Genomic DNA, 14,607 nt, shown 5'->3' on the forward strand with positions numbered 1-14,607 from the left:
ATGAAAACTAAGCCTTTTAAAGGACCGTTAAGAGGTTTTTCACCGTTACACTCATCATCACGATTAAGCACATTTTCCTCTCCAAATCTCAATAGCCTACTGAAATGTGAAAAGAGTCTCATTACTGCAAAAAACAAATGATAACGGATTAAATTGGCATTTAAATTGTAATGTTCATTTGTAAAATAAAATTTAATTGATTAATTTAAAGATGATATTCAAGGGTGATTTTTGCATTGCAGTAATGAAAAATTTGGGGATGAGAATGAGCTTAATTGTAAAGAAAATAGTGCCACAAAGCTCAAAACTCATAAAAGTCCTAAAAACAACAACAATAATAATTAATAAATTAATAAATAAATACATTGTAATTATATACATTATCAATTTTACATAGACATGACAGTTAAACTAATTTATAAAGAAATATAGAAATGTATTTCTATATATAAGAAATAAATGGCACGCTGCAACATCTAATCACTCAATGATGTAATGATTAAAAGCAGTGAGAATAAATATTGTATCTTAGATACACAAGAATGCATACAACACACAAATACACATAAATTTCAGCATTCACATTACACACATCTGTAAGTCTGTGGATATTAAAAATGGTAAATAAACTCCTGCGCGGCACCTGCAAAATTCAGAGTCAAGGTGAAAGATCACAGATATAGGAAAGAAGAAAGAATCAGAGAAAGACAGACAAGTTATATTAGAAGGAAAATCCTTTTGGAGCATGTTCTGTGTCCGAGATATTGCTTTTGGCTGTACTGAGCCGCTGAAGCTGGGTGATTCTCCAGTAACTGCAAACCAATCAGATGCAATCACTCACAAAGAACCAAACAGGACCATAGCATCATTTATTCATATAGAACACTTTCAAAATCTCAGACACCAGGGGAGAAAACCTTCATCTATTTCAAAAGGTCACCTCTGCACCATTTTTCCCAAAATCACACAAAAACCATTTATTATGATTCGTACACAAATCCTTGACATATAGATATTGAAATTAGGTCAACATATTCACTTGCTAAGTACCGCAGGGGGACATTTTAATGCTCAAATGTTTCTCTTTCATAGTTCAGGAGACCTAATGGAGTTCTTAGTTAAGTATCAACTTAATGTTTCTTCTAACAGGATATAAAGGGCAAGATTTACTAACAGCTTGCGCCAGCGTAAACCCTCTTTTGGCGATAAAAAAACTATTTATTAAAGACACGCTGTGAAAAATTAGCACTGTGAAGGCGTGGACAGGGTTATTTTTGCAGCTGATCTTATTGCATATGCATTTGTAGGAGTTTATGGGAGGAGTGTATTTAAATGAATCATGCAAGGTGATTTAATAAGGTTTGAGCTAGTCAATTTAATGATATTGCGCCATTATTTACCGCCCAAAAAAAGCATGTCACCAGATGCTAATTTGCGCTGCTCTTGGTAGATTGCGTTGGTCATTATGGAAATGATCCGGCTGCTTCTGTGTTCTTTAATTTTCAGAACTTTTCACTCCCATCTGCGCTTTTATGGAATTGTGCTCTCATGCTAACTTGCCCTGTTTAGTAAATCTGGCCCCAAATAGACAACTGTTGTCATAGAGTAAGAGTATACAGCTAAAAAACGTTTATATATCTATATAGCAACTCTTATTATTTGCTTAAATTTGGAAAACTTGAAGAGAAAGTTCATATTGAGTTTATAATGTAGATTTTGGCAAATCTGAGCACATATTGAGACATTGTTGAAATCTCTTTTGAAATTACTGGGCTCTTTTTCTCAGGACAAACATATGAAGCAGGAGGCTTTAGCAAAAAAAGTCTCCAAAAGCTGTCGGACAAGAAGTTTTATGATCATTCAGATCGACACATTTGCAATATTTTTGAAGACAAATATATAACATGCTACATAATGTACCCAGAAACTTGCCATTGCAGAAAAAAAACCAGCATGTGCTATTTTCTATTTTTCAACAAATCCTGTGAGAGGAAATGCAAGCTGGGATAGTCTGGAGACCATCAAATAAAAGGCTTTGAGATCAGACACAGGGCTCAACAATCCCAAGTTTGCAGCTTGGAGGAAGTTGTCTCCTTTCACAAGACATGCTGAATATGTGCTGTGTGTGTGTGTGCGTGTGTGCGTGTATGAGTTTCAGTGTGATTTTTTGGAGCATAATCATTTGGAAAAGTGGTGCAGAGCTGAACTTCTCCCCTGAGTGTGTGAGGAGACTGACCGTCCTCTAATGTGGTGAAGTTTAGACGGGGGCTGAACACTCCCCCATCACCAACAGAAGTGCTGGAACTCAGCCATACACTGTACTCCTGTCCAGCCATCAGATCAGACAACACCAGCCACTGCTCTGAACCCGGAACCCTCTACAGTGAGAGAAAGAGAACCTGCTCATTCACTGCATGACATCAGCATTTTATTGCGAGTTTGAAATGTGTTTATGAGATTTTGAATTGATGTAGCTATTCTTATGGAGATCGAACCCCCGACCCTTACAGAATGTACTGTTCTGGTTTCATGGTACAAATGCTGGTATTGGATAATAATAGAATCCCAGCTAACAGGGAACATCCTGAGAACTCTGTGGCGAGGTTCTCTCAAAGTTATTAACAAACATTTTTCCAGTAACGTTAAAGGTAGGGTACGCAATTTTTGTTATTCTGATTTAAACTCTCTTCACATAGAGTTGAAGACCGCAACAAACAGCAGCCAATTTTTACAGTTCCCCCTGAACCAAAACAACGAGCTTATGCTGAGTTCACGCCAAGGTGTAACCGTAATTACGAGATGGAAACCCGTGACATCCTACCCGGAGCTGTTCACGTCCTCAGACTCGGATTTATGAGTTTCTATGTCAAACACGATCAATGCCGAAATGAATCTGCAGCAGTCAGGTGGTACAATTAGAGCTCTGTAAGTTGTTTACGTTCATTATTATTGTAATGTTATGTGCTTTGATACATGAGGTAACTTAACGGTGTCTCTTATGACACTTCGCTGAATCACCTTCATGTGTTTTGAAGGAGGCGTGGCTTTGGAGACGCTCTGAAGGGAGGGTGGGATCTCATGCTTTCAAAGCTAGCTTGCTACTGCTAGCCTCTCCGAAATTGCCTAGCCTACCTTTAATAGAATGTTTGTTAAAAGTTATCTGTTCTTTAAAAATGTTCTCAAAACGTTAGAACAATTATGAATAACATATTTTTGTTATCTGGGATTGTATTGATGATTACCATAATTATATTCATGTATTTCATTGTATTTTGTACAGTCCAAGCTACTTCAAAGAATAAATGGTAAATCTCCAAAACACATGGAACATTTTGCTACTTATTTCTTTCATTTTTCTAATCATGATAGTAAAACCTGGCAAATGTTCTGTATCTCGTGAAGAGATCAACACAAGAAAAACAACCTTAGAAGTAAATAATGTCTTAACTCATATCTAAACAATTCATATCTACAGTATATTGTGGTAAGAATACACTGTGTGCTAAGCTATGGAAGCTTGTTTCCACCATGAATAAAAAGTAAATGAGGTAACCTCGGCTTTTTCTCTCACAATTCAGACTTTTTTTCTCGCAATTGCTATAAAGTTATGAAGTCAGAATTGTGAGATTTAACCTTGCAATTGTGAGAAAATAAGTCAGAAGAAGTGTGAGATAAAAAGTCACAATTATCTTTTAAGTTGTTTTATTCCATAGCGGAAAAAAGCTTCCATGCTCGACAAGTTTCCAGTGACAAATACTTGTTCTGTCCACATTGAAAGTGAAAATGTGTTTTCATTTTTTTGAAGTATAATAAAACTTTTGAAAGTTAATTTTGAATGTTCTCTGAACATTCTGAAACAAGTAATAATGTTTAAAAAACATCAGACAAATGTCCAACCAAAACATTTCAGATTTTTTTTTTCCATGACCAATGAATAAATACTTAGTCAGCAAGGAAGTAAAAAGTAAAAGACATTTATGTAACAAAATATTTCTAATTCAAATGCTGTTCTTTTGAATTTTCTGTTCATCAAAGAATCCTGAAAAAAATCATTGTTTCCAGTTTCCACAAAAATATTAAGAAACTATTTTCAACACTGATACTAATAAGAAATGTTTATTGAGCACCAACTCAACATCACAGGAATATTTTTTTTTTATTTTTTTTATAATATTTCAAAATATTGCCGTTTTCACTGTATTTTCAATCTAATAAATGCAGCTTTTGGTAAACATAAGATTTTTTTTTTTATATATTAAGAAAGCAACCACAAACTTTACACTATATGTCACTTACTACATAGCTTTATTAAATTAGATTTAACTGTAGGCGGAGCTACCCAGTGCAACAGACCATCAAAATTACTTATAGGATTTATTTTAACATCATTTTAATAGCTTGTCACATTATCAAGGTGTACCTTGATATGACGTAGTACAGTGAGGAAAATAAGTATTTGAACACCCTGCAATTTTGCAAATTCTCCCACTTAGAAATCATGGAGGGGTCTGAAATTGTCATCGTAGGTGCATGTCCACTGTGAGAGACATAATCTAAAAAAATAAATCCAGAAATCACAATGTATGATTTTTTAACTATTTATTTGTATGATACAGCTGCAAATAAGTATTTGAACACCTGAGAAAATCAATGTTAATATTTGGTACAGTAGCCTTTGTTTGCAATTACAGAGGTCAAACGTTTCCTGTAGTTTTTCACCAGGTTTGCACAAACTGCAGGAGGGATTTTGGCTCGCTCCTCCACACAGATCTTCTCTAGATCAGTCAGGTTTCTGGGCTGTCGCTGAGAAACACAGAGTTTGAGCTCCCTCCAAAGATTCTCTAGTCTATTGTTTAGGTCTGGAGACTGGCTAGGCCACGCCAGAACCTTGATATGCTTCTTACAGAGCCACTCCTTGGTTATCCTGGCTGTGTGCTTCGGGTCATTGTCATGTTGGAAGACCCAGCCTCGACCCATCTTCAATGCTCTAACTGAGGGAAGGAGGTTGTTCCCCAAAATCTCGCAATACATGGCCCCGGTCATCCTCTCCTTAATACAGTGCAGTCGCCCTGTCCCATGTGCGGAAAAAAACACCCCCAAAGCATGATGCTACCACCCCCATGCTTCACAGTAGGGATGGTGTTCTTGGGACGGTACTCATCATTCTTCTTCCTCCAAACACGTTTAGTGGAATTATGACCAAAAAGTTCTATTTTGGTCTCATCTGACCACATGACTTTCTCCCATGACTCCTCTGGATCATCCAAATGGTCATTGGCAAACTTAAGACGGGCCTTGACGTGTACTGGTTTAAGCAGGGGAACCTTCCGTGCCAAGCATGATTTCAAACCATGACGTCTTAGTGTATTACCAACAGTAACCTTGGAAACGGTGGTCCCAGCTCTTTTCAGGTCATTGACCAGCTCCTCCCGTGTAGTTCTGGGCTGATTTCTCACCTTTCTTAGGATCATTGAGACCCCACGAGGTGAGATCTTGCATGGAGCCCCAGTCCGAGGGAGATTGACAGTCATGTTTAGCTTCTTCCATTTTCTAATGATTGCTCCAACAGTGGACCTTTTTTCACCAAGCTGCTTGGCAATTTCCCCGTAGCCCTTTCCAGCCTTGTGGAGGTGAAACAATTTTGTCTCTAGTGTCTTTGGACAGCTCTTTGGTCTTGGCCATGTTAGTAGTTGGATTCTTACTGATTGTATGGGGTGGACAGGTGTCTTTATGCAGCTAACGACCTCAAACAGGTGCATCTAATTTAGGATAATAAATGGAGTGGAGGTGGACATTTTAAAGGCAGACTAACAGGTCTTTGAGGGTCAGAATTCTAGCTGATAGACAGGTGTTCAAATACTTATTTGCAGCTGTATCATACAAATAAATAGTTAAAAAATCATATATTGTGATTTCTGGATTTTTTTTTTTGATTATGTCTCTCACAGTGGACATGCACCTACGATGACAATTTCAGACCCCTCCATGATTTCCAAGTGGGAGAACTTGCAAAATAGCAGGGTGTTCAAATACTTATTTTCCTCACTGTATTTAGTGTCTCCAAAAAGATCAATACACATCTGTGTGAGTGCATATACCTGTGTATACTCTGTATAATTGTCTGTGTAGTAGATAGTGTAGTATTGGATGATGCCGTTGGGTTCATTTGGAGGACTCCAGCTGAGAAGCACTGTAGTGGTCGTAAGGAGTGTGTATAATACATTCTGTGGAGGGTCAGATGGGGCTGCAAAACAGAAAAAGAATTTAACATTATGAATACAGGGGCAATGCTGTTTCATGCTATTATTATGTATTATGAATCATTTTCAAACCTAGTGAGCTGCCTCACTCTCTAGCTACCTTCTAGAGCAGCATTCTAACTGAAACTAAACCTTACAAGTGACTGAACTGACATGCCCTGAAACAAGTTAAATGTTGCTCTATTTTCTATCAATGTTTTTAGTGCAAAATAAAATAATTTAGCACTATTTTAATATAATTTGCATATTTGAATATATTTTAAAAAGTAATTTATCCCTGTGATGGCAAAGCTGAATTTTCAGCAGTCATCAATATCTATTATTAATATCAATGCTGAAAACAGTTGTGCGGTTTAATTGTTTTGTGAAAAGAAAATATATATTTTTTTAAAATAGAAATATTTTGTTACAATGTAAAAATATTTACTGTCAGTTTTGATCAGTTAAATGCATCCTTGCTGATTAAAAGTGTTAACTTCTTAAATAAATAAAAAAAATCTTACTGACTCCACACTTTCAAATTTAAATCTGATGTTTCCCTCATCTCCAATACTTTTTTCCCCACAAGTTTATTCAATGATACTTGTGATGCAGCCTTAGATTTTGGGCATATAAGCACAAAGCAGCACTCTTCACATTATAAATATGCTTATGATATCTAAAAGTGTTGTCTAGGCTGTTTGGAGCAGAACGTGTTTGTGTTCACCTGATTCTACAGTATTGAACGTGATGTAAATCAGTAGCCCTCCGTCTCCGAGTCGAGTCCAGCTGCTAACGGAGGCATTATACCGGCCCGGCTCCTCCACACTCACCACCACTGACGTATTCGTCACATTGGCCACAAATTCAGAGCTCAGATTCCTAATAAACGAACATACATGTAAGTTTCAATCTAGTATGACTGCAGTCTGGTCTATGGTAAAAACTGATTTTAAATCGTCTGGACTTACCACACTCTCACTATGTAGTATAAAATCTCAGAGTTGGCCTCCAAGGGAGGTTTCCAGGACAACTCTACCTCAGTATCTGACAATTTCCTGGCGATTAGGAATTTTGGAGGGGAACTGGGTACTGCCGTTTAGGAAAAACAGCTATTATAGACCCAAAACCGAGGAAAATTACTTTACTCTCAAACATGATAGTGATTGGGGTTAGTAAATGTAAGACATTGTCTCCCATGCCATGTGCATTATCCGCATGTGTCCATCTTGACAACTGATAATGGAACAACTAACCAACCAAACACAGAGAAACAAACATAAACATTGTTGGTAAGCTCCTCTGACTCCTGAGGTAGACAGATTAACCTGCTTTAAAGACAAAATTGATCCATAACACTCCCGAGTGCTGTCAGAAATGTATTTGGGAGAAATAAAAATAGTTAAAAACGATAAAACACTCCCATTTCCGTCCACCGAAAAGCTGAAAAAAGGAGAAATGTTTACATGTGACCCAGATACTTTCGCCAGATCCAGACATATTCACTTTGATGACTGACACTGAAAAGGAAGAATAGCTTAATTAAACACCACAGGGTCTGTTAGTTAAAAACAAGCACTCACCGTCCTCCAGTGTGGTGATGTTCAGGATCTCGCTCGAGTGGTTGCCCATGCCGACCTGTGTGGCAGCCTGCACGCTGATGCGGTAGCGCGCATACTTCCGCAGGTTGGACAGGACAACATAAGGCACATGTGTGGTTTGGTTCAGACTGTGTGTGGCGTTCCAGTATTCCACGTTGTAGAACAGGATGATGCCGTTTGCGAGAAGCGGTGGCACCCACGACACGTTCACCTCGCTGGATCCGATGCTCTCATAGGTCAAATCATAAGGTGGGCTGCCAGGCACTACAACAAACAAGAAAAGTCAGCACTCGTGCAAATGTTACACAACAGATACATAAATAAGCTGGCCATAATGTGTCTGAAATATAATTCAGCCTGCAAATGTCTGATATTCAATAGAACCCGTGTGCTTTATGAATAAAGTCTCTTAGGATCACCAAGCCTGCGTTGATTTGATCAAAAATACAGTAAAATCAGTAATATTGTGAAATGTTATTACATTACATGTTATAACAAATTCAATTTAAATGTAATTTATACCTGTGATGCAAAGCTAAATATTTAGCATAATGTCTCCAGTCTTCAGTGTCACATGATCCTTCAGAAATCATTCTAATATTCAGATTTGGTGCTCAAGAAATATTTCTTATTATTATCAATGCTGAAAACAGTTGTGCTGCTTAATATTTTTGTGGAAACCGTGATTCATTTTTTTCCAGGATTCTCTGATAAACAAAGTTCAAAAGAACAGCATTTATTTTAAATAAAAATCTTTTGTAACATTATACATTTCTTTATTATCACTTTTGATAAATTTAATGTATTCTTGCTGAACTAAAGTATTAATTTCTTTAACAGAAAAAAAGTCTTAATGACCAGAAACTTTTGAATGACAGTGTACATACAGCAACAAAGCAGCGAACGTCATTCATCTTAATTTATGAGAGTTGATGATTTACATTCACCCTCATGCAAACTGAGTAGAGACGCAAAGAGTGAATAGCAACTGGCATACCGACACTAAAGTTCATGTGTTTCAGTGCCTGATTGAGTTGGAGTAGAAGCATCTACTAAAAAACAAAGATTTAATCTCAAGTATGTGTGAATGACCCTTAATTGTAGGAACCTTTTGACAGGGAAAGAGTGTGGGATTTCAGGATGAGATTAAAGTTTTATGTTTCTTCTAGTTTTTCCAATTAAATACGAACACGAACAGTGACTCACCATCCTCCCCGGACAACATCTGTAGAGTATCAGAAATCCGGTTCCCGTGTCCATGCAGCGTAAACGCACGGACAGTCACATTGTAGTGTGTGTACGGCTTCAGGTAGTGCAGTGTGACGCTGAGTGATGTGCTGTTGACGGTGTTGCTGTATGTGCCGTTTGTGTAGGAGACCTCATACAGGCGGATGATGCCGTTGGGCTTCTCTGGAGGAGACCAGGAGAGAGTAGAAATGGAGGAGGTGGTTTTCACTACGACCAGATCCCGTGGGGGTGAATCCGGCTCTAAAAGACAGACAGAGGCATACTGAGAGATCTCAAGTGTGTGTAAGAGCACTTCTGCATGTGTATGAAAAAGAATTGTCTCAATACCATCCTCTAGTGTCACAACGAAGATGTAGTCTTCATCGGTCATGGGGCTTTCCCCCACGGCTGTAGACGCCGCCACACGCAACTTATAACTGCTGTACTTGTCCAGACCTATGGATATGACCATAAATAGTGTCATACACTGGCCTCAAAAACTATTTAAACACTTGGGTCACTCTTAGAAATGTCTTAAATATATCTTTTGCTCACCAGGGATGCATTTATTTGACCAAACTACAGGAAAACTGAAATACTGTAAAATATTATTACAATATCTAAAAAACTGTATTCTATTTGAATATATTCTAAAATGCAGTTTAGTCCTGTGATGGCAAAGCTGAATTTTTAGCATCATTACTCCAGTCTTCAGTGTCACATGATCCTTCAGAAATCATTCTAATATGCTGGTTTGCTGCTCAAGAAACATTTTATTATTTTCAATTTTGAAAACAATTGTGCTGCTTTTTTTCCAGGATTCTTTAATGAACAAAAAATGAATTCATGTTTTACCTGTGAGCACTGCAGTGGTGTTGTCTGTCATCTGTCGTAATTCCTGGTTTGTGAGGAGATTTTGTGCATACACAGCGTAGTGCGTTATCTTGCCGTTGGGGTTGAGGGGCGGCTCCCAGGTAACACGGATAGAGGTGGAGGTAAGATTCTGATAGGACACATTCTGAACAGAGCTTGGCACTGTGGGAAAACACTGGGGTTACTTTATACAGTGGCAGTATATTATAACTACTGTAATTCTACTCAGTGATCTGAAGTTATTTTACCCTGTTCGGTTGTTTTCACTGTTACTTGCGCGGAAGGTCCGTCACCAATGATGTTTTTTGCCGACACGTTAAATGTGTACTCTGTGAAAGGGCTCAGTCTTCTAACAACATACATGATGTGATCAGATGACAGGTCTGCTGTCTCCTCAATGGCTGGTAGAACTGTCAATCAAAAAACAGCACACAGGCACAACCAATCAGAAAACAGAAAGCACAAATAACAGAGCGCAACAATGACTGCCCACCTTTTAGTGCCCATGATTTTTAATTTCCCCTTCGTCTTCAATAAAGAGTTAAAAAATATTTACATTTATATAAAAATAGTAAAATACTTCTTTCGGTATCTTTTGACCAATATCTATTTTTATGGCAACAGTGACTAAAATAACACAGTAGGCCTGTCTTGAAAGGTTTATTCACATTCCTGAAAAAACTTTATTTTAAACTGTATCTTTACTTATGGAAATTATGAGTTGTTATTATAATTGTGCTTTAAACAGTACTGTTAATATCCAAATCGCTTTGAAATGTGAGTGAGGTCATAGTGGGTGGAGTCAGTGGGAGGAGTTATTTACCTTCTATTCCAATGGTAGTGGCAGCTCTTGTTGGGAGGTTCGTCTGCTGCTGGGTGTAATCTGTGGCCACCGCCCTAGTTACGCGATGGGGCTGGGAGGGGCTTAAGTTAACCAATGGCGGTTGGTCAGTGCCAAGAGTGAGGGGTGAAAGTTCAGTCAAAGGGTCCTCGGTTACAGCCTCAGTCTCAGCCTGAACAGATGCATTGGTTCTGTCGTTGGTGACTGTGAGCCAGGGTGGAGGCGTGTGGGGGGTGCTTGGGGTCAAAGGAAGGTCAGAGGTCAGTTCCGAGTCAGTGTTGGTAAAACCGCGACCCAAAGTGAGAAATGTTCCATGTGAGGCGAGAGTGAATGCAGATTCTGTGGTGATGTCAAGTGACCTTGCATTGCGACGAAGTCGTCGAGAGACAGCGTTCTGTAACAACAACATAAAATCAGTGAAGCTAAACCAAACAAAATCCAGTGAGTGTGTGCATGCTAGCGTAAGTTATTGTTTTACCTGTCCTCTTAGGGTGATGTCCTGTACAAGCACAGTACGGTACAGCACTAGAATCCGATAGTGGCTTATCAAGCCGTTTGGTTGGCTCGGGGATCTCCAGGACAGACGAACCGACGTGGAGTCCACAGCCTCTGCTGTCAGATGAGACACAGTACTCGGGGCTAACATGGAAATAAATGCACACACACATACAGTTATTACATTGCCGTATACTTAGCCAAGGCCCTCAGCAAAATCCGAGGGGGTCACAATATGACTTAAAATTACTTAAAAAATGCTTTAAAATAAAATTAATAGCAATTTTTTTTTTTATAAAACATGCTTTAATAACACACCACTACAAATTGTCACTCCTAGTTTCTGTAAATTAACTTAAAATACTAAATTAGGCTTAAAATACTGTCTCTGACAATGAGGAGCCTTGGAGTCAAAAAGGTTGAGAACCTCTGCAATTGTTACACCTGCCAGCTGGAGTCCCCATGATAACCACTAGAGTACAATTCATCAGTCTCCTTTACCGCTTCATGAACTACATTTCCCATAACCCATTGCCTGGACTCATCATATTCTGATTAGTGCAATCAACCGTCATTTCGTTAATCCTGTGTGTTCATTCACTTTTAGCGAAGTCTTCTGTTATGTACTGCTCCAAGACATGAAGATCCAAATGAATGCAGCGTAACACCAACAAGAATTTGCAACGAGTGAATGAATACAGTGAATGAACACATGCTCAACAAGGCTGTATTTATTTAATCAAAAATAGATTAAAATCAGTTACAGTATATTGTGATTTTTTTTTACAATTTAAAATAACTATTCTATTTGAATATTTCAAATGTAATTCATTCCTGTAAAGCTTAGCTGATACTTATTATTATTATCAATGTTGAAAACAGTTACTGCTAATATGTTTTGTGAAAACTGATTAATAAAAATGCAAGATTATTTGATGAATAATAGAACGTTCAAAAGAACAGCATTCATTTAAAATATAGGTTTTGTAACATTATAAAAAAAAAAGTCTTTACGGTCACTTTTGAGCAATTTAAATTTGATGCATCCTTCCTGAATAAAAGTGTTAATACCTTTCAAGAAAAAAAAAAAATCTTACTGTGTAATACGTATGTACAGTAGAGCCATGGTTGGATAAATAATGTCCATTACAGGGAACTGCTGATAAATTTTCCCAATTGTACAACTCATAGCTGAGAAAAATGCAGCCCTTTATTTATCACACATTTTCGGCATTGGATGCTTTGAGGCTTTCGACCAAAATCTAATTTTAGATAAAAGCAACCCTAAGTGAACAAATAACCTTTCTTGTTTTTCCATGCATTTAATGAGCATTCAGCTATGCAGCAACAACTGGCTCTGTATGAAAAAGTCATTTCCTCCAGCTAAATTAACCCAATTAAAGGTATAATTAAAGACAGCTGATTTCAGACAGACTTAATTATAACCAGCTAAATATAAACCTCATTTATAACTCTCACTTATTTTGACCCCCAAGTCTGAACACTTACAGAAAGTCACAAACACGTACACATTCCCTGAGCCTTTTGAGAGTATGTTCTCTAATCTCCATACAGATGAGTCAAAAAATGGAATTGCTTTAGTCAACATGGCTCCCAATATGCCTCCTTCAAGCATACACAAACACAGTTTGAGAAAACACGACACCAGCAATCAATCAAAATGGAGGTCATGTCATGAAAACCTGAATACCACAACTGAAGGAACCATTAATTCTCCACTGTAGTGGAAAATACATGAATTTAGATGAATTTGTGGCAATTCATCCATAAATCACAATAAGTGTAGCTAGGTCATGCAGTAAGAAAATTGGGAGAAAAAACAAAAGCAGTTCCACATCAGCGGAATCTAAAGTGATTTAATGCTTATTTAAGTTGCAGTCAGTACAGCTAAATAGGGTTCATCTAGCCTAGGTAATGCATAGACTTAATTTTGATTACCATTGAAACGTTTTGGGTCGGTAAGATTTTATGTTTTTGAAAGAAGTCTCTTATGCTGACCAAGGCTGCATTTATTTGATCAAAAGTGATTATTACAACTTAAATTATTATCAAATCTATTCAAATAGAAAACTAGTTAATTTATAATGGCAAAGCTGAATTTTCAGCAGCCATTACTCCAGTAAAAATATTTTCACAAAGGGAAAGTTGGTTCCGTTTAACTTGACAGTAATATTTTGACAGTCGTTTTTTTGAACAAAATCAGTTCAGTTATATACTTTGTTCACTCAGGTTCTCTTTATCTAATAGTATATAATGTCTAAAGGTTTAAAACATCAACTGTGACATATAAAAACCAATGAAAGACATCATGTAAGATCTGTAAATCTATTATCATCTATAGTACAGAAACAATTTGTTGTTCACAGAAGTTGACTAAATCTGATAAAAACCTCCCTTTAGGAAAATATGGGGGGGAAAAAACATACTAAACTGGAAAACAAAGTTAAACTAATTTACACATTAACTACTTGCACATAAAAAAGCTAAAATGCTCTCTTATAGCGGTTTGGATTTGGGTATGGGTATGAGTAAGTCTAGTAAGCCGCGCGCATGTGTGTGTGTGTGTGTGTGGGTGGGTTGCCAGGTAAACCCTATAATATGGGGACAAGATGTCCTCACCAAGATGGCAGTATCTGAAATCCTTGTGGGGACATTTTTTGGTCCCCATGAGGAAAACAACTTATAAATCATACTAAGTGATGTGTTTTTGAAAATGTAAAAATGCAGAACATTTTCTGTGATGGTAGGATTAGTCTAGGGGGATAGAATATACAGTTTGCACAGTATAAAAATTATTATGTATATGGAAAGTCTCCATAAAACATGAAAACACAACATGTGTGTGTGTTTACCTTCTGCGTTTGTTGTAATGTTGACCACTGCTGCCGGTCCTGTGGCCCCCGCGGACTTGGCCATCACATGGATGTAGTATTGTGTGTATGGAGTCAGTCCAGTGTAAATAAACGCTTGATCGATTGTGCTGTTCTCACTAATAAACCCTGAAATACACATATACATGCACCACATTAACATACAAACAATGAGAGGATGTGCTTTGAACTAAGTAGTCTGGAGCATGTGTGCTAAATGCAAGGCTATCCAGCTGGTTTAGGATAAGGGCTTGTGTGTGGTGTCTGTCTGATAGTACAGTATTAAAGGGATAGTTCACCCAAAAATGAAAATTAGCCCATGATTTACTCACCCTCAAGTCATCCTTCTTTCAGACGAATTAAATCGGAGTTATATTAAAACATGTCCTGGCTCTTCCAAGCTTTATAATGGCAGTGAATGGCTGTCCATAAAAGTGCAT

The 14,607-nt window shown here is 37.6% G+C and overlaps 1 protein-coding gene across 1 annotated transcript in view; it reads right to left on the bottom strand.

Moving 5' to 3' along the window:
* Positions 1-14,607, bottom strand: part of ptprq (protein tyrosine phosphatase receptor type Q) — a gene marked incomplete at its 5' end in the record, with an annotated part of 62,875 nt that overhangs the window by 16,895 nt on the left and 31,373 nt on the right. The window contains 13 exons of the mRNA XM_084409992.1: positions 631-643; positions 2,237-2,378; positions 6,099-6,244; positions 6,967-7,121; positions 7,211-7,331; positions 7,823-8,104; positions 9,047-9,328; positions 9,416-9,523; positions 9,923-10,102; positions 10,189-10,350; positions 10,764-11,175; positions 11,260-11,420; positions 14,150-14,296. Of these exons, the coding sequence (XP_084266118.1) occupies positions 631-643; positions 2,237-2,378; positions 6,099-6,244; positions 6,967-7,121; positions 7,211-7,331; positions 7,823-8,104; positions 9,047-9,328; positions 9,416-9,523; positions 9,923-10,102; positions 10,189-10,350; positions 10,764-11,175; positions 11,260-11,420; positions 14,150-14,296 (2,311 nt within the window). The remainder of the gene's footprint in view (positions 1-630; positions 644-2,236; positions 2,379-6,098; positions 6,245-6,966; positions 7,122-7,210; positions 7,332-7,822; positions 8,105-9,046; positions 9,329-9,415; positions 9,524-9,922; positions 10,103-10,188; positions 10,351-10,763; positions 11,176-11,259; positions 11,421-14,149; positions 14,297-14,607) is intronic.

This window comes from Rutilus rutilus (assembly GCF_951802725.1).
Source record: "Rutilus rutilus genome assembly, chromosome: 5".
Classification (NCBI taxonomy): Eukaryota; Metazoa; Chordata; class Actinopteri; order Cypriniformes; family Leuciscidae; genus Rutilus; species Rutilus rutilus.